At 43.5% G+C, this 23,438-nt stretch overlaps 1 protein-coding gene across 2 annotated transcripts in view; it reads right to left on the bottom strand.

Moving 5' to 3' along the window:
- Positions 1 to 20,690, bottom strand: part of LOC136648803 (arf-GAP with SH3 domain, ANK repeat and PH domain-containing protein 1-like) — a 43,144-nt gene extending 22,454 nt beyond the window's left edge. For both annotated transcript variants that reach the window (XM_066625044.1, XM_066625043.1), the window contains exons 1-12: positions 20,558 to 20,690; positions 15,904 to 15,976; positions 14,486 to 14,631; positions 13,429 to 13,494; positions 9,508 to 9,557; positions 9,257 to 9,386; positions 8,031 to 8,116; positions 6,139 to 6,214; positions 3,624 to 3,710; positions 2,847 to 2,947; positions 806 to 875; positions 112 to 199 (exon numbers count right to left, since the gene is read on the bottom strand). In XM_066625044.1, coding sequence (XP_066481141.1) covers positions 112 to 199; positions 806 to 875; positions 2,847 to 2,947; positions 3,624 to 3,710; positions 6,139 to 6,214; positions 8,031 to 8,116; positions 9,257 to 9,386; positions 9,508 to 9,557; positions 13,429 to 13,494; positions 14,486 to 14,631; positions 15,904 to 15,976; positions 20,558 to 20,683 — 1,099 coding nt within the window. In that variant the 5' untranslated portion in view covers positions 20,684 to 20,690. The remainder of the gene's footprint in view (positions 1 to 111; positions 200 to 805; positions 876 to 2,846; positions 2,948 to 3,623; positions 3,711 to 6,138; positions 6,215 to 8,030; positions 8,117 to 9,256; positions 9,387 to 9,507; positions 9,558 to 13,428; positions 13,495 to 14,485; positions 14,632 to 15,903; positions 15,977 to 20,557) is intronic.
- Between the last annotated feature and the right edge of the window lie 2,748 nt (positions 20,691 to 23,438).

Below are 23,438 nucleotides of genomic sequence, written 5' to 3' on the forward strand. Positions count from 1 at the left end.
GACTCACCTCTGAACCAATACCAAAGTCTCTCAACTTATTTTTTGAACAGAAATAGGCTGCTTATCAAACTCTTCTTAAGGAGAACTTATATTAATTGAGATCGGACTTACGGGAAATAAGATCAAAGCACTTCCTGTCATCCACGTTCGGTTTCACTTGGCAAGTGAGCAAATTCAGCTTAACTGGAGGTCGATGTAACTAGGTAAAGGGGGGGGAAGTCAGTTTTTAAAATGTCCAACTGCACAGTGATCTACAGTAACTGAATCCCATTGAATCTAGTAGAACTAACATCAAAAAAGCAAGCATAAGTTGTCAGTCTCACTTGAGGTCCACGTCACCATTGGGTTCTCAGTTTCAGAATATGAAGTATGTCCAGGTCATTGGTTCTCCTAACTCAGCAGTGTCTCCACTGACTGGTAGAAGCTCTTTAGAAAGTCTGAAAGAGGTTTTCCCTTGACCTACCTGGAGATACCAAGGATCAAATCTGGGACCTTCTTATACAGAGCAAATGCAATACCACTCCTGTAATTTAATTAGGCCCATTTTGGTGAATTGTTGACTTTATTCCTGGAATCTTCCAGGATGACAATCACAGGGAACGTATAATCAGAGTTTGCCACTGCTGACAAAAACTGAGTACACGGAGGGTGGGATGGGGCTAAACGTGTGCATCATTGATAGGAGGTGTTGCAAGCAAGGCGTGATCCCAGGGGTTCTTCTACACACGATGGGTAACATCTGCACAGGGCAGAAGCTTCTTCTTTCCATCTACACTAAACATATCCCATTATGGTCAGTTCATACCGTGCTGTGTGAGATGGTTAGATAGCCATTCTTGATTGTGCATCTTCTCTTCTGCCAGACTTTTCTTAAGCTGAAAGTAACATAGGCATGCAAATGAAGTTGAAAAGGTAGGTAATGTCTTAGATGTGAGAACCAATCTGCCTTATACCTTTTACTTTTAAGTATGATTTACAATTGATTTACAGCTGGGGGTGGTAGGGGGTCATGTTACAAACTACAGGACCACTTAGGGAGCAATTCTAACAGGCACTTAGGCCGGCATAGGTGCCCCAGGAGGGTCGCAAACATGCCGTAAAGCACATTTGCGCCTCCGTGGGAGGAAGCTGCGTCAGCACATCTAGATGTGCCGATGCACAGAGGCCAGCAGAAGCCTCCGCGACGGCTTCCACATTGCCACTTGTGTCAGCGCACCCGTGCCGACACAAGCGGTGAAACTAGGCATGGGGGGTGTGGAGGAGGCAGGTGGGAGGCGCTTCTGGGCTGGGGGAAGGGCGGGTGATGGGCGGCCCCGGGGGCAGGTGCGTGGGGATCCCAGTTATGCCGGATCCCAACCCCCGTCCCCAGGGAGAACAGAGGGCTTCAAAACAGAGGTGGTGCAGGTCCGAGGAGACCCATTGGGGCCAGCAGCCCTTACCCAGGGGTAAGGGGAAGAGCTTCCCCTTGCCTCTGGCTGAGCCGCTGCAGCCAACGAACATGGGTTGGATGCAGCGCAAGCCTCCTGGCTTGCCTGCTCCAGCGCAGGTTTGGATTGCACCCTTAGACGTCTTATTAATGAATAAGACTCATTATTATTATTATTATTAAGAAACAATATGTAGCATTTTATTGCAGTTTTTGAGTGTGCAATAAGCCTGCAACATAAATGGTTATCTCTGAATTGCTGCTGAGAAGCTGAAGGCAAGAAGAAGTGGCTTGCCAAAGGCCACCCAGTAAGTTCATGGCTGATCTGAACATGAAAGTTCTGATGCACAACTCTGCCTCTTAGCCACTTTACTAAATAAATAAATAACTCATTTTTCCAAACCCAGTATTAGGGTAGTATAATGAAGACTACATCCAAGTCCAGCAAGGGGTGTATACATGTGGAAAGAACTGTGTGTGTTGCCAGAGCTCATTAGTGATGGTTGCCATAGCAATTCCCACTGCCAGAGAAACAAACCGACCAGTTTATTTTTTAGACTGACCAGTTTATCTGAAGTGGCAACTTGCTAAATGTTAGTGGATGTGTTTTAATTCATCAAGATCACCTACAGACATATTTTAGCATGAATGCTAGCTCTTACATCTTGCTCAGCACGTGCTTTAACCACAGTTGCTGTCACATGTTAATATGTTATGTAGCTCAATCATAAAAGGACGGCTGGGTTTTAACATGCACATACACTTTATACACTGAAATCCAATGTGGAGATGATTAATGAGAAATGGTTCCAGTTTTGTTTGGTATGCAATTGTTAAAGGTACAGGAGCTCTATAAGAAAAAAATGCTGACTACCCTGGATCAGCAATTCCCAATCTTTACCTCACTGCAACCCACCTCACCTGATACAATGCTCCTGGTGGTGCCAGGGAGGATTTGGAGGCCTTGTCTGGGGCATGCTGGACCAGCAACCCTCTCCATTGGCCTCCACAGGCCTCAGAAAGGCCTGCAGAAGCCTCTAGAAGCTACTTCTGGTTCTTGGAAGCAAACTTTGGAAAACCCTGTCCTAGATACTACAGTATACTGTACTGTAATACAGCAACTGTATTACCTTGAATATATTTGTGTATTTAAGTCAAGCTCATAAGAATGCAGGATGGTGTAGTGGTTCTGATATTAGAACTGGAAGATCCGGTTTAGAGCCCTGTTCAACCATGAAGCTTCCTGGGTGACCATGGTTCAGTCACAATCTTTCAGTCTCACCTACTTCACAGGGTTGTTGTGAGGACAAGAGGAAGCAAGGAACCATGTATCCCTCCCTGAGCTCCTTGGAGGAAGGGAGATAAAAAAATGTGAAAAATAAATAAAATCAATAAATTTGGCAAGCCTGTTGCAACTCACCCGTCACTTTTCTTATAGAGGCTCCCAGATCTCTCAGTGCCAAATTGTTTATTTCCTTGCAACTGGTGCATGTTATATCTCACTGGTTTGCTAACAGAATCCTGTTGGAGAAAAATAAGGAAACCAATTTTTTTTTCTTTTTCTTTCAAGTGCACTTATAACTAATGGCCAGAGGAGCAAAACTCCAAAATCTGTGTGAGCATGTCCTTAAAATGATTCCAGACAACTATTCCAACACGAGAGAGAGAGAGAGAGAGAGAGAGAGAGAGAGAGAGAGAGTTAGCATTCCTCTGGGCATGATTTGGCACACTAGCCCTGAAAGCTTTAACACTGCAACAGCCCCAGTTCAATTCCCTGCACAAATTTTATATACTTGTCTAGAAACATGTCAACATGTGCGCTATTCATTCAAAGCCTAGCACTGATTCTGCTAGTGCCTCTGCCTTCGTTGACCATAGAGATCCAAAGAAAAACAGGTGGTAGCAGTTAGTAGGTTGATTGAATCTCCTAACCGGATATCAACTTCTCCCAGCCGACAAGTGATACAAATCCTCCTCACCACACTACACATTTTCCTCTGCAGCAGCGTAGAGGCTGCTGTGTTTCACACAGAAAGCAGGAACTGCACCCAAGATAAATGGGTGCTCTCTAATTGGATCCCTCGTCCCGCACCCAACAAAGATGCATCCTTAGGCACCTGAAGGGCTGTTCATATTTCCACTGAGCAACTTTCTGTTCACTTTCAAGCAAAATGAGATGATCCCTCACTAGTTTTACCTCTTTGGGCTCCAGCTGCAGCGCTGCTTTCAGTTGATCACGAAGGGAACACAGCTGCTGCTTCTCCTCCTCCTGCTTTGCCTTCATCTGAAAGGAGTAACAGTAAACATTCCATCAAGCAAGGATGTTCTCTCCTGCTCATAGGCATTCTTCCTTCTATTTTGCATTCCATACTTAAGAGCTTCCTATGTCCATCTGAAGTATCAAGCCCCCATTATTTAAAATTAACTAAAGTAACTCAGGTTAATCACCATCTACGTGGAAGTAGTTCATGCGATACATGAGCACAAAGGTGTTCAAACTTTAAACCTGAACTTTAATGACATGTCCAGTTCTGTCAAGCTATCATATATTGCTCTCCTACTGATCCACCTGGCTGACTGGGACCAGGCCAGGTTCAGCATGGGCTGTACAGGACTGCAGGTTTCCTACTGTAAATACAAGTAAATACTTTCCCACACTCCCTCCTGTTGCTCAGTAGTTCAGGATTAAAGTAGGACAGCAGCAGTTGCTATCTTGGATATTAAGGACTCTCTGTGAATCAATCTCTATGAACCTTATCATCAAGAGCAGTGGTTCTGAAACTGGTGAGTTGTGACCCACTTAGTGCAGGGAAGCACTTAGGTTTGGCTCCTTAAGGGGGGGCAGGGGGATTGCAGCTACACAACCCCCAGGATCACGTTGTTACTGAGAAAAGAGGTGTGTTCCCGGCTTACTTGAAGCCAGTGATGGGGTTCAGGACACCTCCGCAGGATTCCCCATGCCTGGAAAAAATTTTTTAAAATGTGGTTAGAAGCCACTTCCAGTTTCGAATCACAAAACCTGAAGTAACTTCCAATCACTTTTTAAAAATTATTTTTCAAGGCTTGGGAAGCCCTGCATAGATGTCTGCAAGGTTCACAGCACCCCCATTGCTGGCTTCAAGTAAGCCAGGAACCCCCTCTTTCTCCAGCAGCACAATTCTGGGGATCACATTGCTGTTATCCCCCCACCCGGAAGCACTTAGGTTGTTCCTTCCTCCTATGGAGGACGTTGGGAACCACTGATCTAGAGAGAGAAAAAATCTGAGCAAGATGGCTAGTTTGAGGTATATGTACAACATAATTATTTGGCTGCATTGTATGTTCCAAGGAGAGCAAATTTCTGTATTGTCATTCTCCAGACTGTGGGCCAAGGTTTTAAAGTGTATTTTCTCACATGTGACCCTTTCACAGAGGAACAAACTCGGTAAAGTCAGCACAATGTAGCAGTAAGGAATCCTGCTATGGAGCACATAGGCTCCAAAAAATCAATTAAAGTAGCATATTTTATTTTTGTCTTTTGGGAAAATGCCTTGGACAGCAATAGAGTGACATACATTGTATTTATTTAAAATGTATATACTGACTCCTCAGAGAACTTTGAATGCTTATTCCATGTGAATTACACACAGGTTGCATTCACACAGTCCTCCAAGTATTCGTTTGGAAAATTGGGAATGAGCTGAAGTGAGACACAGACTCAGGCTCCCTTCTCCCCTTTCTCTTTTCTTTGCATGTGAAGGGAGACAAGCTGTAGCTTCCACTTCTAGTGTGTGGCAAACTACCACATGCCATTTGGTCCAAATGTTGCAAGTATGGTCTGTCACCACTGTTCATTTTTGTTCAGTTCAGTTCATTCATTCATGAACTGTTCAGTTCATTCGAACTGAGGTGTAGCATTTCATTGTTCTTCCCTGAGGAAAGGTATGGAACATCAGAAGAGAGATGCAGTGTGGAACTTCTCTCGCACATAAATATCTTTTGAGAATAATTGTCTTTGCCCTTTGAGTAAAACTGCAGGAAATGTTTTTACTATACCTTTGTAAGACATGTGAGGGCCTCTAGAGGCCAGGTAAAAATGTGTGGTTCAAGCATAGCCCATATGTTGGCCAATTCCTGATACAAAAAAAATTTGCAGAGTTCCGAGTGCATTACAAAACTATGGGCACTAACCCTAAGGTATGAAACCAATCATGGGGAGCAGGGCAGACCACCATGCCCAACACAGCCTCTTCCCTTCTGTCTAACCCTTCTTGGTGCTTGTTTGCCCTGCAACATATAGCCATGACATAACAGGTATTCCCTGAAACTGGAAACTTGCTCTGAGAGGGATCACGCCCTCATGTCATAGTAAGAATTGTAGTGTTACTATCCAACTGTCTATTTGAAGATTATTATTGCTATACAGTCTAACTACACATTCTAAATAAACGTAATTACATGTTTGTTACTGTGTGGGATGCAAACCAAATCAACGATGATGGAAAAAAGCAGAAGTATTCACTAAATAATTTTCTACTCCAGATTTTTGGGGAAAAACAGGTAGTATGTTGTGCTTGACCAGCAATGGCAGGCAAGCCTATGGTCTGTGGTTGTAAGACATTTGTGGAGATAATTGTGAATAAAAATGGTAATTCACCTTATATTCTGAAAAGTGCTTTGAGAATGATACAAAAACAATTATCCACAGTTCAGAACTGAGGAAGAATACTCACACGCTGGAGTTCAGGGACGAGATTCTCTATGAACTGCTTGTGCTTCTCTGTTGCCTTTAAACAGGCCTGGAAAAAACTGATAGGAAAAAATAATACAAAACTAGAAGAAAATAATATTCCCAGTTCAGATTTGGCCTTCCTTGACTTTTGAGAGGAAAGTCACTAGCCCAGTTGGCTTTTAAAAAGGGTGGATAAATGGCAAGAGATGGAGTCTCCCAAGTTCACACCTCTGCCAGAAGGTCGCCATTGCCTTGTTTTTGAACGTTCCTTGGGCATCTTCTACAGTTAGCTACCATTGGCGGCCTGGTCTACACATGCAACAGAATGAAATGGTAGAACAGACTGCACCATTTAGACTGCAGGTGAGGGAATATTTATGAATTCTCTCCCTCATGAAAACTCCTTGCAAAGGTTTTAGGGCCAGAAACTTGTTTTCTATTTGAAGGAAGATTTGTTTTTAATGCTGTTAGCATTCAAATCAGGGAGAGAGCAGGGTGCACCATGGGAGGGGGAAGTGCAGCATTTTGCCCCAGGAACCCTAGCAGCTTGGCATAAGCACTAATTAGATCTTCAATCCCACTTCCATTGCAAATTCTATATTCTTACAGTATTTATGGGGTTATCTATTCCTTCTAGCATAGCAGTCCAAAGTAAGGGACATTATTGTTTTAGATGGGCTAGACCAGGGGTGTCAAACATAAGGCCTGTGGCTCAGATGTGCCCCCCAGAAGTTTTTTATCTGGCCCTTGTGATAATTGGGCTCTTTCAGCATGAAAATTGGGCTCTGCCATATCTTGAAAATATTATCAAGATTTACACAATTTGTCTTCTGTCATCATTTGCAGCTAATGAGTTTCTACTGAGAACAAAGTGCTTATTTTGGCCATCACCTGCTTAATGATATCACTTCCAGCCCTCAGCAGGCTCCATGAATGCTATTGAGCCCACTATATGAAATGGGTTTGACATCCCTGGGCAAGACTTTCATGGAATCAGAATTCTCTTAAGCCTTATACTGCTGATAATTTTTAAGGAGTAATGAAAACAGCTTTCCTCTTAACACTACACTGTCCTTCAGCAATAGCATGACAATTATTCAAGAAAGTATAATGGAAATGGGGCTGGATATGTCTTGTGGAAGAAAAGGCTGTTAAAAAGAAAAAATGTGCAAGAGCAGACAGCGCAAATATTACAAAAACAAAACCATGTAATATAAGTAAATACAATGATGTAGTCTAACATGCCACGCCAAGAGCACAATCGAAGGTGGCACTTGAGCTGGCTCAGGCCCCCTGTGCTGGATCCAGAGTATTGCAAACATCCCATATGGCACTTTTGCGCCAACTCAGAAGTTGGCTGGGTTGGCACGGTGGCCAAATCCGAACTCTGCGCCGGCCCAGCAGGGTACATTTGTGCTGGGAGGTTCACAGCATGGGAAAGGGTGGTGGGAGGGCACTCCAGGGGTGGGGAGGGGGCATTTTGGGTGGGGAAGGGTGGAATGGGAGGTGGATCGGGCTTGAGAGAGGGGTGGGATTGCCCATGGCAGCGCTGATTGCAATCCCACTCCCAACCCCTATTCCCAGCCCAGGCACCTTTACATGGGTTGCTTGGATTTGTGCCAGCTAAATAGTGCTAAATAGCTGGCATAGATCCAAGTAGCCCATGGGCAGGCTGGGGCTCAACAAGGGGTAAGGAAAAAATATCCCCTGACCTTGAAGTGATCTCCAGCCTGCACCTAACCTGCGCTGGATGCAGTGCAGGCCAGTCGACTTGGCTGTTCCATCGCAGGTTAAGATTGGGTTGCCCATATGTTAGCCTGCAGAAGGCAACCGACCCTTGACTGGTAAATAAATTTGTGAGAAATGAAAATAATGGAAAGGGTTAGCTCTTACTTCAACTGGGAGTTGCAGTGAATGATGTTGTTCTGTAGCAAGTCAACTCCTTTCTTGGTGTTAATCTCATTCACTTTAATTAGATACTTGAAGGAAAAAAGGGACACAGATGAGTTGCAAAGTTTTTTTTTCTTTTAAAAGTATTCTTTGCTTATGCCTTCTCTGCTCTCAACAGCTAAGTAATATGCTGCCGTGACTAATTCTTTCAACTTGTGTAAATCCTCCCTAGTTATCCTCCCCCAAATTATGGACTTAATTAGAACATCACATACATTTTCTTTGGGAAACAATACCTTTTAGGATTAGCAGGATTAATATAGTACAGAAACACTAAAATTATAAACACAATGCTTTGTATGTGGATAATTTAAACTGATCGTTACTTTTTTGTCTTTCAACTGCTAAAAAGGAAAGATACTTTACAATTATTACAGTATTCTCTTTTAATTTATCTTTGATTATAACTTACTAATTTTTTTCTCCCCAACTGCTAATATGAGAGGAACACTTGTCATCTAATAACTAGAAGCAAACAAGATGTAATCACTTCTGATCAGTTGTATGATATTAAGATTTAAGATTCCTGTAGTAGTCTTCTCCCATATAAGCACCCCCAAGACCCCTAGAAACCTGGTGGCCAGCAGTTCATTTACCCCCCCCCCCCCACACACACACACAGGTAACAATCAGGGTTGAACCCATACACATCCCACATTTAATGTGTAGCTTCCATTTAATACAAACAAACAGGAAAAGAGACCTGGTTTAGGAAACTGTTTATGAAAAAGCAGTTTTTTTCCTGTCTTTTATGTAAATCATCTCAAATGACAACAATCTACATATCCGAGCTTTTCATACTGTCCAGCAATGTCTGTTCCTCTCCTATCCCTCATTTTGTTTTGATCTGAGGTGGGGATGTGTGTGGGCTCATTTTGCTTAATGCCCAAATTCAAGAAGTGTAGCTTTGATGAACTGGAAAGCCTCCTTACTTCCTTGTGGCTTTTTGGCCTTTATATGAATATTACTTTTAGATTTTATTTTCTGATGGTCCAACATGGCAGCCTACAGTGTTTTACATGAGGCAATTTCCTCTATGAATCTCTCTTCCATTTAAAGAAACCATGTGAAGCCAGCCTGTGTACTGTCATGTGTGATAGTGAAAAGCCACAGCTGGCAATCTGTGTACAGTTTTTCTCCCAAATGTGAAATGGTCACATCTGCCTCACCTCACACATGTGTAACTGGAACATTCTTCTCTCCTTTTCCATCTCCTCAGCAATTTCCCCTCCCATAACTTCGGTTCGCACCATCCCATACTGTTTCGCCAGTTCCCGTTTTTCTTTCTCAATCTTTGCACTCAAATAGAGAAAAAAGAGGTGTATTAATAGCTGCATGCAAATGTATTTTACTACAAATAATTCAAAACAAAGCAGTAATTCATTAGCCAAAAAAGAAAGGGAGCATCAAGCCAACTTACAGTTTGTTCTCATAGTCTTTCCAAGATTTTTCAAAAGGTTTTTTAAAGTCCTATTAAGAGACAAAGCAACTTAAAACAATGAACGAATTCCATCTTTCCTGTTCCAAGGCTCCTCACATTCTGAAACTATTCTGCTCCTTCCTTTGCATGGCCCCTAAATAAAACTGGAAGACCCACATTTCCAGGTTTGGGAAAACTATGTGATGGAGCATGGTAAGGAAGCGGATGATCCACTTTCTGCTTGCTTTTAGCATGTGGGAAGTGGATCGTGTTCATAGCGGGCTAGAGGGAGGCAGTGACAGACTCAGGGTAAAGGACACCCCAAATGTGCAGCCTCCTTGCGCCCCTACTGCTGATGCAGGCACATCAGGTTGCCTTAAGGCTGCACTGGCCCTGGATCCACTTGCAATTCTCAAATAACCATGTTTCAAATGGGCGAAAGCAGTGGCGTAGCTAATGATCATGTAGCCTGGTGCCAAGCTCAAAATGTTGCCCTGGAAATGATGTCACAACTGGAAGTGACATCACACCCAGGCTTTTTGAAAAGTGAAAATTGGGAGGAATCCACCTCCTCCCCACAGCAGCTCACTGCCCACTTGCTCTGCTGCTTCCCCCCAGTCAGTGGCATAGCTAAGGCATCTATCTGCAAGTGTCTGTCAAAGAAGATTTTGTAGCCCCCACTGCATGACAAAATCAAATTTAATTAAGTAAATAAAAAGTAACTGGTTCCATGCTGAATCATAACAACATCTCACAGTCTCATAGGTCAGTTTGGAGTTAAGCAAATCCACTTTTTGTTCCACAAGGCAGTTGTGTTTTCATTTTCTGGTTAATTGGCCGTAATTTTTGATAGAAAACAGACATTCCAGTGCCATTTGTTTCATTGCACCCTGCATTAAATCACCATATATACCCGCCTATAGGTCGAAAAATTATGCCTAAAAATGGAGCCTGAGATTCTGGTCAACTTATACCCGGGTCAATGCAGTGAATAGAGAAGCGTCCTCTGGGAGCTTCTGGGAAGCTTATGGAAGCTCAGCAGCTATCTGGTGAAGTGGGGGGGGGCGTGGAAATGGGCTGAGAAGCAGGAAGCAGGTGGAGAAAAAGGAAAATTTTTACCAGTACTTACGGTATTCAGAGGCAGTCATTTTAGCCTCTTCTCCAGACAGGAAGAGAAGTGAAGGCGCTTCTGGGAACTGTAGTCTGTATGGGCTACTGCTATGAAATGCAGCACATGCTGCCACAAAGCCTCCCCACAATTCCCAAAAGCCCCTTTGTCTCCCTTCCAGTTTGGAGAAGAAGGGAAATTCCTCCTTTTGCTGCTGCCTCTGAACATTCCTGGCAAGTCATTTGCAAAGAATTTCACACCCCACCCCCCCAAGTTTAGGGGTCTGGTTTTTAAAGCCCCAGGATGGGATCCTCATTTCTATCTGAAGCAAAGTCCCAGGCTGCAATGCACCGGTACTTCAGAATAACACCATGGAAAGCAGTGGGTCTGCTTCTGAGTAAAGAGGGCTGCAACTGTGCCCAGCTCAGTCCTTGTTGCTCATCTGCCTGCAGTGAACTGAACTGCACACTCCCAATTGCACGTTTTATGTTGCATGTTCTATGTAGAGCCTCTGGCTTCACACACCAGGCACCTTCAAGAAGGATTTGACTGATGGCTCTACTGGTATGTTGCTTACAGGCACAACACTTACTCTGACAGTGTTTACATAAATGTTGTGAAGACCAGAATTTTAAAAGTTAATGAACAAAAATGCATCTTACGATCTTTTATTTTATTTTTAATAAATTAGAAACTGTACAGTTTTTAGGTAACAATTACTGGAAGGCTATTTTTCAGGATCTGGCCTCGGGTAAAATCAGAGAAAATTATAGTCAGACCCCCCCTAAGTTTAACCCCCGACTTATCCGAGGGTCATAGAAAATTCCATGATTTGGGGCTCAAAACCTGCCCTTGACTCATCTGTGAGATCAACTTATAGGTGGTGCCTGTCTGTGGTACCTTTCCAATAATGTATAACACGATGGTATTATTCATTCATATCAAGATTTTCACAATTTTGGTCACTAGTGTCAAGCTCAGCTTGTTGCCCCCCTAAAGCTTGATGCCCGGTGCACCTGCTACCCCCTAACCCCTTAGCTACGCCGCTGGGCAGAAGCAAATTCAGAAACAGGAAGTAATAGACTGCCCAATTCTATCCCCACCACCACACTGAAGCATGCAGCCACACCACAGAGGCATACACTGCATGCTATGGTGGTGGTGGGCAATCAGGAGGCCTGTGAGAAGTAAGGGAAAATCTCCCTTTAGTCAGAGAATGGCAGCAGGCAGAAAAATGGAGGATAAGGTCCACCTCCTTCCTCCCCTAACACACCTCCTAGTTTCTTTCCCGGAGATACCCTGTTACTCCCCTTCCCTGCTTCCCACCCCACTTCCAATGTACTGGAGGAAGCGCTGTTTCTGTTAGCGCTGCAGATGCAGTGTTGAGGTGTGCAAAGCAGCTAGAAGCGAGGATGGAAGTGCAGATAACCAGAGCAGTGGCATGTGCGCATCTGCAGCACTAACAGAAAGGACCTTCCACTGATGGAACACTAGTCCCATCAGTGGATGGCGCCAATAGGATGGGCCTAAACTTGGGTAGTTCTGTTGAGAACAAGCAGTATTATTAATTTAACCAGAAAAACAGCCAGTAGATATCTTATGAACCTAAAACACATCCAAGGACTTAAAGTAGGCTAGCAATGGCATGCATTTACCAAGAATTTAATATCTTCACTGTGGGTCAAATTCCTGCCCAGCTTCACATATGCAAAATAAAACTTTTTTCAGCATATGAATTCCACCTGTTCGGCCCCATTTCCTTGCCAGAGAGGTCCTCAGTAGGAGTTCCTTCATGGCAACTGGTTATTGCAAGCAAGAGAAGTCTGCCTCCATCACAGGCTGACTGCATTCCTCCAGCTAGTCCCTCTCCCTTGCCAGAGAGACTTTCTGTAGGAACTGCTGCTGAGCAGCCCAATCCTAAAGGTGTCACCGCTGCCAGGTGCAGTAGTGCCAAAGCGGCTACTCCTGCACCCAGCAGCACAATGGCAGCCACCAGAGGTCTCCTTGGGAGAAGGGGACTTTCATCCCCTTCCTCTAGGGCAGGGGTGGGCAAACTTTCAACTTCAGGGATCCTGGATCTTTAACAATTGTGTAGGAGAGAGAATTTTGGCAGGTGCAGCTTGTCACCTGTGAGATGACAAGCTGCACCTGCTGAAATTCCATTTCCTATATCATTGTTAAAGGTCCAGGATCCCTACAGCTGAAAGTTTGCCCACCCCTGCTCTAGGGAAAGCCCCAAGGCCCAATGGGGCTTTTCAAGTCTGTGCTGGCTATTTTGCCAGCACAGAGTTGAGGGACTCCGTGTCGGGCCTTGCAATCTGACATGGAGTTCAGGATCCAGCGGAGCAGAGCTCTGCCAGTCTTGCCCCCCCTGCCCTGGTTCCTCCCCCTGCCCTGGAACACCCTGCCCCTGAATACCTCACCCATCACACAGAGCTGTTACCTAGCTCCGGCCAGCACTGGGCTCAGCACTGAATGGTGCTGGGCTGGCCATTCAGCCCAGCGTGTTGCGGGTGCGCCTTATGACATGTTTGTGACCCCCAGTGCTGGCACTGGAGGTCAGTGCTAGTGCTGTCCCAGCTCAGGATTGGGTCCTAACATAGCTAGTAGGTGGTCTGGAGCCTAGTCTTTGGGTTCTGTTGGGAGATCAGGCTCCTGGATTGATTAGGGTAGCCATGATTGGAGGAGGATTGACTTGGCATTCTTGTATGAATTATTTAATTGTCTATTTTGCAAATATGTTGCAAGCTGCCCCAGTGGGGGCAGAAGAGCAGAAGGAGAAAAAAGTCTTAAATAAGGTATACTGTACTCACCCCTTTGAAATCTCCCTTGATCAGTGAGTCCAGGGAAAAGTTAATATTATGATACAGACTCTGTAACTAGAAAGAAAAGAGTCAGGAAGAGACTGCAATTGTAAAACACATGTTTTGCATGCAGGAACTCCCAGCTTCAGTCCCCAATACAAGTTCAGGTAGGGGTGATGGCAATGACCTGAGAGAACAGGTGTCAAGTTCCTAACCTATAACAAAGATGGGGCTAGACAAGCATGTCTAGGGAGTGAGTTCTATCATTTGGGCTCCACTCCAGAGAAGACACTCTCCCTCCAATAGTCACCCCTGTGACCTCAGAAGGGGAAGTTATCACCTTCTGATAACACCAATTATCACCACAAGGGGTATATTCACAAAAAATGTTCATCCTGTCAAACTCCTGAGAATGTTATGACATGATCTGACCATGTCAAAAAAGATATGGGGAGGAAAATTGTGCTTTTAGAAATTCCTCTTAGAGAGTAAAGGCACTGTGTCGTCTCACTTAAATCTTGACTATCAAATTTAGCCTCTGCACAGCAGAGTGTGGTGCAGATGTGACTGGTAAGGCAGAATCACCAATTCATGGAAAAGCACCACGGCTGCCCTGCCCACTTACACCTGAGAAGGTTCTCCTTACACCTGAGAAAGCTGGTATAAGGAGAGCCTCCTCAGGTGTAAGGAGATCTTCCTCAGGTATAAGCAGGCAGGGCAGCTATGGTGCTTTTCCATGGATTGGTGGTTCTGCCTCACCTACACCACATGTCCCTGATGTTAACAGATTTATTTAGAAGGTTAAGTACGACTCCCCAGCAGGGCTCCTAACCCAGGCCTGCAGCAAGATTCCTTCTAGTCAAAGATAAACAGGGGATAGAGCGGGATGTACTTAAGGATGTCCACGTTGCACAGTGACTTCACTGCAATACAGGAAATTAAATATTTTGGGACTTTCCCAGGGCCTTATCCTTCCCCTTTGTGCTAGAAAGGAAGTTAGGGGTTCTCCCCTCACTATACTGTACTTCCGTTGCTCAGACAAATACAGGGGAGAACGTTTTTATACCAGGCTCTTGACAGCTTCCAGCAGTTCCTGTGAGAAAGTAGCAAAGGTGGAAAAGGCTTCAGCCAGCTTCTCATCCCTATTGATGCGACAGTTTCCTGAAAACTTCTCCTGAGCAGCAATATGAGCTTCTATATGGCTAATGAGATCTGCAGAAACAAAATATTCTTTGAACATTTAGGTATGCCTTTCTGAGACAAAACAAACTGTGTCCCAAACTGTGGCCATTGTTGTTAGGCCGCCAATTACCATCCTTGGTTAAACCTTTTTTTGTCCAGCCCATACGCATACAAATTTGGTCCCTGTTGCATATATGCAACGTTGGGCAGAAATGGCTTTAAGTAAATTGCTTGCTAATAGCCAGGGATTATCTGCTGATGTTTCTTCAATAGGGCTTCATGACTGCAGATTTTTTTTTTCCTGAAAGGGCAGAAGAAAGGAGCAAGGCTTTGAAGACTGTCCTTTTTGTGTGAGTTGGCTGAAGAGGTTGCTCCTTTGCTCCCTTTGGGAAGCAGGTTGCGTTGCCTGCTTGAGCAATCTGTTTGCTTCTACAGTGCTCTGCTATTACAAAGATGCTATAAGCGTCAATGTTCTCTTATCAAAGGAATCAAAATTTGGTACTTGGAAACTCCCCCTAGATCCTGTGCATTTATGAACTGAAAGAGAGGCATTGAGTGAAACCAACCTTTCAAGCAAAACAATATCAATCCTTATCAACCTGTCTGTTCACTGTGCTGGTCATCTGAGCAGTGCTGTCACTAGGGAGGTGGGGGATGCAGACTGCACTGGGTGACACACACAAGGGGGGGCATTATACCACCACTGACCAAAATTATGAAATCTTTTTTTTTTTTCAAATAGTACCATCATGATATATATTATTCAATGCAGAATTTCATGCAGAATGCATTGAAACAAATCGTGTTGAAATATCTATATTCTATCCAAAGTTATGAACAAATAACCAATTTTATTCAGTTGTATGAGTGGCATGAAGTTGGCCACTGATTTCTGTTGATTTGGTGGGTGACCTGTACTGTTATATATTTAAATAAAGTTAATGGGGGTGACACCAAACCTAGTGATGCCACTGCATTGAGGCTGTGCATAGGATATTGTAATTTATTCTGTACGGTCTGGTACGGGAGAAGGTCCATCATTGGTCTGACTCGATGAGCTCCCACACTGCATGACACAAACCCTAGTGACACCTCTGCATCTGAGGTCCTTCTCCAATGGCCTAACTGTCAGAGGTGAACTTTCATTAATGCTTTTTTCTGCACCACTCTGGTTTCCCATGCTATTACATTAACAGCATAAACATAAAGAGAAAAAAAATAGCAAACTATTTAAAGGCCCAGGGATCCTGTCTGGCAACCTGTACCACATCCCCTTCCTGTTGTAGCTAGTGGTGCTCTGACCTTGTCCAGTTGCATGCTCTGCTTTCACTGCTTTCCTCACTTTTTGCAAAACAGTTCGATCAGATTCCAAGACCTAAAAGAAACAAAAGAAGTCCTTAGCATGTGTTCTGTTTCCCTCCTTCCACTCTTGTCACCATACAAACAATAAAACCCAAAGGACACCAGTGTGTGAAAATTCTTATACTGTACATTGTTCTGAGATATGCAAGCAACAAGATAGGGCATGGTGAATGATGTGTGACTTGGGACTTCTTCATTCAGGGCTAAGGGACTGCACTGCTACTGAATGTCTGCATCAACTATTTTTTTCACAGGAAAACTTGGGAAGAACTTTGCTCAGAGCCACATGTATTTCAGTGTCACTCCTACAGCATTTTCCTCCCACTTCAGTTTCTGAGAACCTGTAATAAGGAGTCAACATTTTTCATAAGCCTGTCATTCTCAGCAGTATAATATTAAAAGCGACTGCAAGGTAAAATGGTCTTGGAGCTCTGCTTTTGCCCACTTACAGTGTATAAAATTTACTTGTTTTATGGTAACAGCAAAGAGTCTTTCCAGTCATCAGAAAAACCCTTCTAAACGTTACTGGGGCATTTTTAATAGCTTTGGTTCAGTATCCATAACAGGATTTCTTGTCATATAATCAGTGACTAACAGCCTCAGCTCATGAAGACCAAAGCCACACTTTTTTTTTTAACTTTGTGTGTAGTCTGAGAAATGCGGCCTGTAGGGCTGCACATAACTATAAGAGGTAGAGAAATGAGAAGGAGAGGTTTTCTTGTTGGTGTTTACCACTTATTGAAGTATTTCGGGGGATAGGTGAGCAGTCCCCTGCTGCAGTGGTGAGCAATAAGCATGTATAGATTTTTTTTTCTAAAGTAATTTTTCAAGGGCACATTTAAAAGGCACTCCAAATGGCACTGAGCTTGGGACAAAAGCCTTGTGCTGCTGGCCACTAATGATGTCACAGGTATTGGCCAATTGCTAGCTGCCTGACTCATAAAAGCACATTTCCATGCTGCACATTGTTGCAGTAGACATTCTTGCTACTGCATAATTAGCAGATTTTAGTAATTCAGCTGATCAACCTGAATGCTGGAAAACTGAACCACCATGCATACCCAATGCACGTACAAAAGACACAATTGATAGGAGATTGTCATCTAGCTCCTTTTCATGAACTGGGTAATCACTGTGCAGTTTTAGTGCAGGGAAGCAATGCTGTTTGCCATCCCCCTATTTAACAATTGACAAATTTCAAGGACTGAATGGCTTAAAATGAAACACTATTTATCCCATGGCTGCAGGAGATTGTGCCTTATCCATTTCTTTTTAAGAAAAAAAAATACTATATTACAATTTGCTCCAGTGCTGCTGTGCACATGTGCCCTTTTGGAAGCGGCAAACACTCCCACGTGTGCACACACACATACATGGAGAGAGAGAGAGAGAGTTTTGCCTCCAAGGAGAAGGAGATAAAATATTGGTGAGAAAAAGGAGTGAGGATGGAAAAGGGGTAGGTTGAGAAAGGAACCTAAGCTGCTTCCAGAATGTGTTTAAGAATATGTCTGAATGCCACAAGGCATGGCTTTTGGAGTCTACACACTCCCTAGAAGGGCAGTCCCGGGGCGGGGAGGGACAAAGGTCTCCTCCTTATCACAGAATGCCAGAGCTAATATAGATAGTATTAGCCAACAATATATATATTTTTTCATTGTTACTGATGTTTGGCAATGTCATAAGACTCCCAAAACCTTTTCTGATTGCTTCATTGCTGTCCACACTACTACTGGGTAAAAGGTTCCTTTGAAAGTGGTGTCCTCTTATGTTTAGCAGGGGGAGAGCAACTGTCCCTTTTCACCCCAGTATGGTGCCTTTTTCAGTGACTGTTGCTGATGTCTTTTTTTGCATCTCTTTTTAGACTGTGAGCCCCTTGAGGACAGGGAACCAACCATTTATCATGTTGCTATGTAAACGGCTTTACAAATACCCTTCAGGCATTTGTTGAAAAGTGGTATATAATAATAATAACATCCAATAGAACCTTAAAGGTTGTATTTAATCCTGATAGCCAGGCTGGTGAAGTGCAGTGCTCTTCAACCTATGGGTCATGACCCCAATGGTGTTGTGAAGCCTCATTTGGGTGGTCACAGCAACCTTTCAAAGCCGGTGCAAGAGAAGGCTTGGATCCAATCCAGTAACTGTACTGCCTTATCAAAACTAAATTGTTCATATAATCCTGCACAGCTTCTTCTTGCTGTTGTAAGGCCAGCACTGCTCAGTCTGCTTCTTCACAAGACTGCTGTGGTGATACACGAGATAGGAGGAAAGTGGCAGTCATGGGCAGGGAGTGGGCATATTGAGTTCCAGGAGGAGGTGGGATTGGCAGTGGGTCCCCAGTCTCATACCTTATTTATTTATTGGGGTCATGGCATGAAAAAGGTTGAAGATTGCTGGTGTAGTGGTTCTGGTGTTGGATTTAGACCTGGAAGATCCAGGTTCAAATCTTTGCTCAGCCATTAAACTTCCAAGGTGAAGGAACTGTGTACATCACCCTGAGCTCTTTGGAGGAAGGATGGTATAAAGAGTGAGTAAATAAATAGAATATTTAGTCTAGGATTGTTACCCACATCGTGCAGACAGATTCATCTACTTCTTTGGCATCTCAGCATAATGATCTTCTAGGTGATCCTCCCTTACCAAGTGGTTTCAGTGTGTCTAACTACATCATCCTCATTCTAAAAAGTGCTGAACTTGTTCCCTTTCAAGTTCCAGATACATCTTCAGGTTCTACTTCTTACTTTTATTGTTTGACTCTATGCAACATTTCCATTTGTTTATATAAAGGATTTTTATTTTTTAGTTTCGTAACTGTTCCTATTTCTTTTTTAAAAAAAATACTTTATTTTATTTTGTGCAACAGAAAAAAAATTACTTAAATGTGATCCTTATAAATTTACCAGTTACAAAAAAAAAAACCAAAATGGACTTATCAACAGTCTAAAATGTTAAATAAATGTATCCACATGCTTCACATGGTTTTATCAAGGAATGGCCTCCAGATAGTTTCAGATATGTCCAAACTGTTCCTATTTCTTAACCATTTCCTGTTTCCAGCTTTCATTTCATCTTTATGTCATACTGGGCTGAGACTTTACTATATTTCAGCATTTGCTAAACTGTATTTTGCAAAGCCTGCTCAGGCATCTACCTAGCTCTTGGATTCAGCTTCACAGTGAATCTGTGATCTGGAAACCGAAGGCAGATGCAGCAGCTTTCAAAAGCGGAAATGTGAAGCTGACAAGGACAGAAATGTCCTGTAAATACAGCTACAAGACATCCTGCATTTTGAAAGGGTTTTCTATAGCAGCACACCATAAGAACAATATGGATATAGTATCACAACAAGGCCATCTAACACAATGATGCTGAGATCACACAAGCAAAGGTGCCCTTATTTTTGAATATTTAACCTACTAGATCTTCTGCTAAGGCAGTGCAGTTGAGAGCAAAAATGTGGATCACTGTAACAGCTAAGAGTAATTCCAAACCCAATTTCCTTTGCCTGCTCAGTATGCTGAAGGGTGGTTTTAGCAGTGAGTGCATTGCTCTGGGTTCTTTTTCTCCATGAGGGGAAATCTATCCAGGAAAACAGTAGGGCTTCACAGTGACAACATAGCTTTGGGACTACATCCTAAAAGAGTTCCCCTTTAAAGTTTGACCCTTCAGGCATTTAGTGGATGAGGGAACACTGCACATCTATGGATATTTTTCCACTGATTTCATTAGATACCTTTATTTTTTGTATTTTTTTTTCTTAATGTAGTGACTATTTGCATTTAAAGACATTATTGCGATAATGTATTATTTTCTGTTATATTTTATGGCCAAGGGCTAAGCTGCTTTGAGGTTCCTCATTTGATGGAACAGGGAGGCACAAATCCTTAATTGGTCACGTGGAGTCCATCAAGGGGAGAGCCAGGATGGTGTAGTGCAGCGATTCTCAAACTGTGGGCCTGGGACCCCCAGTGGGTCATGACCCAATTTCTGGTGGTTCATGAAACTGACAGGTCAGGTTAGGCTATGTGCAGCAACAACAAGTTACTTCTTAGGGGGGAGAGGACTGCTGCCCAATCACCATAATAGCCATAATAGCCACACCCCTTGGCATTTATAAACCAGGCAGCAGCCTCTAGGTCCTCTAAAAAGTTTGAGACCCACTGGTGTAGTAGTGGGGAGTTTGGAAGTTGGATTTCAATCTGGAAGAGCCAGGTTCAAATCCCTACTCAGCCATGCTGCTTCTAGAGTGACCCTGGCCCAGTCACATTCTCTCTCTCTCAGCCTCACCTACCTCACAGGGTTGTTGTGAAGGCAAAAGGGGGGAGAAATTACACCACCCTAAGCTCCAAATGGATCTACACCAGCCAGAGCTCCTTGGAGGAAGGGTGGTACCAAATGTGAAAAATCAAGAAATTAAAACTATGTATATCTTTGCTCTCCCGTTTGCCAAGACTGTGAAGGGCAAGTTCCTGGCTGTGTGTTTCTGCACAGAGAGTGAGAAAGACGCAGCATCAAATTCTCCTCGTAGGAACCCAAACCTCACCTCTTGTGAGGTGTAAGTGGTAGCAGCCTTTCCCTGATCCCCTCCTCTTACCTCCTCTAGGCTGTAAACGGTGCTCCTGCACTTGCCCATGTGGCTGGTAAAGGACGAAGTTGTAGGGGAGCTCAGGTCCTCTTGGGTCTGAGAGATGAACTCTTGAACAGAGATTAATTCAGGCATTCTGTCACCTTCTCAAGCTAAGTGACAGAGCAGAGCCCTGGACCATCCAGCAAAGCTTCAGAGTCAGAATTTCACAAAAAAAGAAAAGAAAAAGGGGAACTCAGGATCAAGAGGAAGCTGCTAAGGGTAGCTGAGGAGGCCACAAACATTTAAAAGGCAGAGTAGCAGCAAGCTGAGAACCGTCCCTCTATATCCCCAAGCGCAAAAAATAAACTTCTTGCACTCCTGCTAAAGAAACCACATACATAGTAAAACTAGTGTTTGTGTAAGCCCTTACCCTTGTCTCAAATAAATTATCTGTTTTCTGTTTAACAAAGAATATGTACAGTATAAGGAAAATGCAAGTGTGGGGATCCTAGTTAGAGTATAATGCCTATTTTAAATTGGCTCTTGGATTATGCCAAAAATACATGCATAGTATACACTCACTCTTATATACAAAAGCAGAGGTCTGTGTATACTCTTTTATACACACACCAATGGCTGGAGGTGTTTGTTTCCAGTAAGTAAGATAGGATTGCAGCCTAGGTCTTACCAATGCAATGGGCTTGCTTCTGAGTAAAATAAATAACATCATTTTCAAATACCTCTACCCATGAGGCACAGAGAAAGATGTGAACACATTGCCAACCCATGCTTACACACACTTCCTCTGCCTCTGTTGCCAGCATAACTGAGATCTGTGTTCAGAAACTCAAATGGAGATGGAAGACAAGTGACACTCCTCATTTCCATGTAGCTTTCACTTCCTGCAGAAATCCCTCTAGATTTTGGTTCTTTCTGTGCCTGTTGACTGTATCCACACCAGTGTGTGTGAAGGATTAATTAATATGGGCCCTGAGGAAACTGCAAAGGTTCAGAAAGTGAAAATGAAACATGAGACAGACCCTGGAGGCTCCACCACTTCTGTTCTAGTACTGACCATTCATGTCCATTGTAGAACCAGAATGTGGTATATTGCAAAACAACACATTGAATTGAGATGTCTGCTTTATCGCAATAGGAAATGACAGTTATGTCATGTTAGTGCTAAGGTATAAAGAAACACACGATTCTTTATAGTGTAGCATCCATAGCTGTCAACTATCAAAGTAAAATTTCTGTCCCAACATTCCCATAGAAAAAGCTAACAGATGATGGGACACAGATAATAACAGGGCATTCATTACAGTCTCCTCGTGCCTTGCTCTTCCTTTCTCTGCCAAATTATACAGCTGTGCCATTGGCCACTACATAGAATTCCTGCACAGAGACTGTCCTCCCCATGTGCATATGTCACATACGTTTTAAAAAGCACCGCCAGTAACAACCGGGTTTGACTATATATACTATTACATCTTATGCCCTCCACTTCCTTGAGTGGTATGGGAATAGTGTTCCACTTCCAGAGATAGTGCTAGGTTTTTGTTTCCTTTGGATGAAAGAGGACTGGAAGCATACAGTTCTTTACTAATATTTACTTTATTTAGAAATTTACAGGTGGAACATGTAAACAGTCTGCACCAGGCAGTAGATCTCCTACCTTGTATCAGGTACCCCAGAAGAGGCTCTGCACCTCATAACATGTGTCCAGTTCACAGTCTCCTCTTTCAGTGTCTGTTCTAGTGGGGGCAAGCAGTGGGAGAAAGGGGGGTGAAACAGGAGACTTTCTAGGAGGGGGGATGGAGGCAGAACAAAGGAGGAAGAGGCCAGGTTTGGGGGCAGGTGCATGCAGCCAAATCCTCTCCCTTTTCATCACTGATATGCCTGCACCAGCAAAATCACTGGCACAGGCTCAAGAAGTCCCAAAGGGACAGTAGGAAGTTTCCCCCAGGGCAGGTGAACAAAACATCACTTGCCCTGAGGAGTTCTTGCCAACTGCACCCCCACACCTGCCTCCTTGGCAAAGCTGCATCAGCAGGAGGGATTTAGTTTTGATTGGGCTGCAGATTGCCTGCAACTGGTGAGTGCAAGCAATGGTCATGATGTATGCACCTGTGTGCATGTTGTATCTGGACCACAGACGAAAGCAGAAGAATGCAATGAGGCAACAACAAAAAGGCACCCATTTCAAAATACTAAAACACATTTCCTAACTCCAACTACCAAAGTACCCCATAAGAAACCACAGTGACGATTTCCTGATCTGTTGGAACAGCACAGAGCAACTCATGTCCAGCTGAACTGGTGCACAAAAAGGGAGAAATGTTCTCACAGTTCTTATGGATTGAAAAGGATTTCCCTAGAAGTGAAGTGAAACAATCATTTGACTTTACTTTTCACTGGACTTATTACTGAGAGGACCTTCTTTCAGAGAGCTTTTAACTGCCCCACCTTGAACATGGTCTATTTTTTGTCCACATCCTGGACACTAATTGTGGCTCAGACAGACCCAGGCAAAGGTGTTCAAAGATTTATTTTAAGGCTCTAGAAAACATGTAAATTTTGAAATGAAAATAGGATGACACAAAATTAGTCTACTGCGCTCTTGCAAAAATAATGGATTTTTATAGCACTTGCAGAGCAACACAGTAAAAGCTGTGATATCTGACACTTGATGATCTGGAAAGTTCTATTAACCAGCTCAGTGAGTTCACCAGCCCTGATTTCCAGTTTGCAGCTTCCAACTATGAGCACTGCTAGGAAGCATTCTGAGTGACTTCACAGTGAAAGGACTAAATCCTGAGTGACTTGGACAAGGTTCTGAGTGAAACCGATCATGTCCAAGTGAAACTGACAGCACTGACATCCTGAATAAAACTGACAGCAATGACAG

Source organism: Tiliqua scincoides, chromosome 4 (genome assembly GCF_035046505.1).
Source record: "Tiliqua scincoides isolate rTilSci1 chromosome 4, rTilSci1.hap2, whole genome shotgun sequence".
In the NCBI taxonomy this organism is placed as follows: domain Eukaryota; kingdom Metazoa; phylum Chordata; class Lepidosauria; order Squamata; family Scincidae; genus Tiliqua; species Tiliqua scincoides.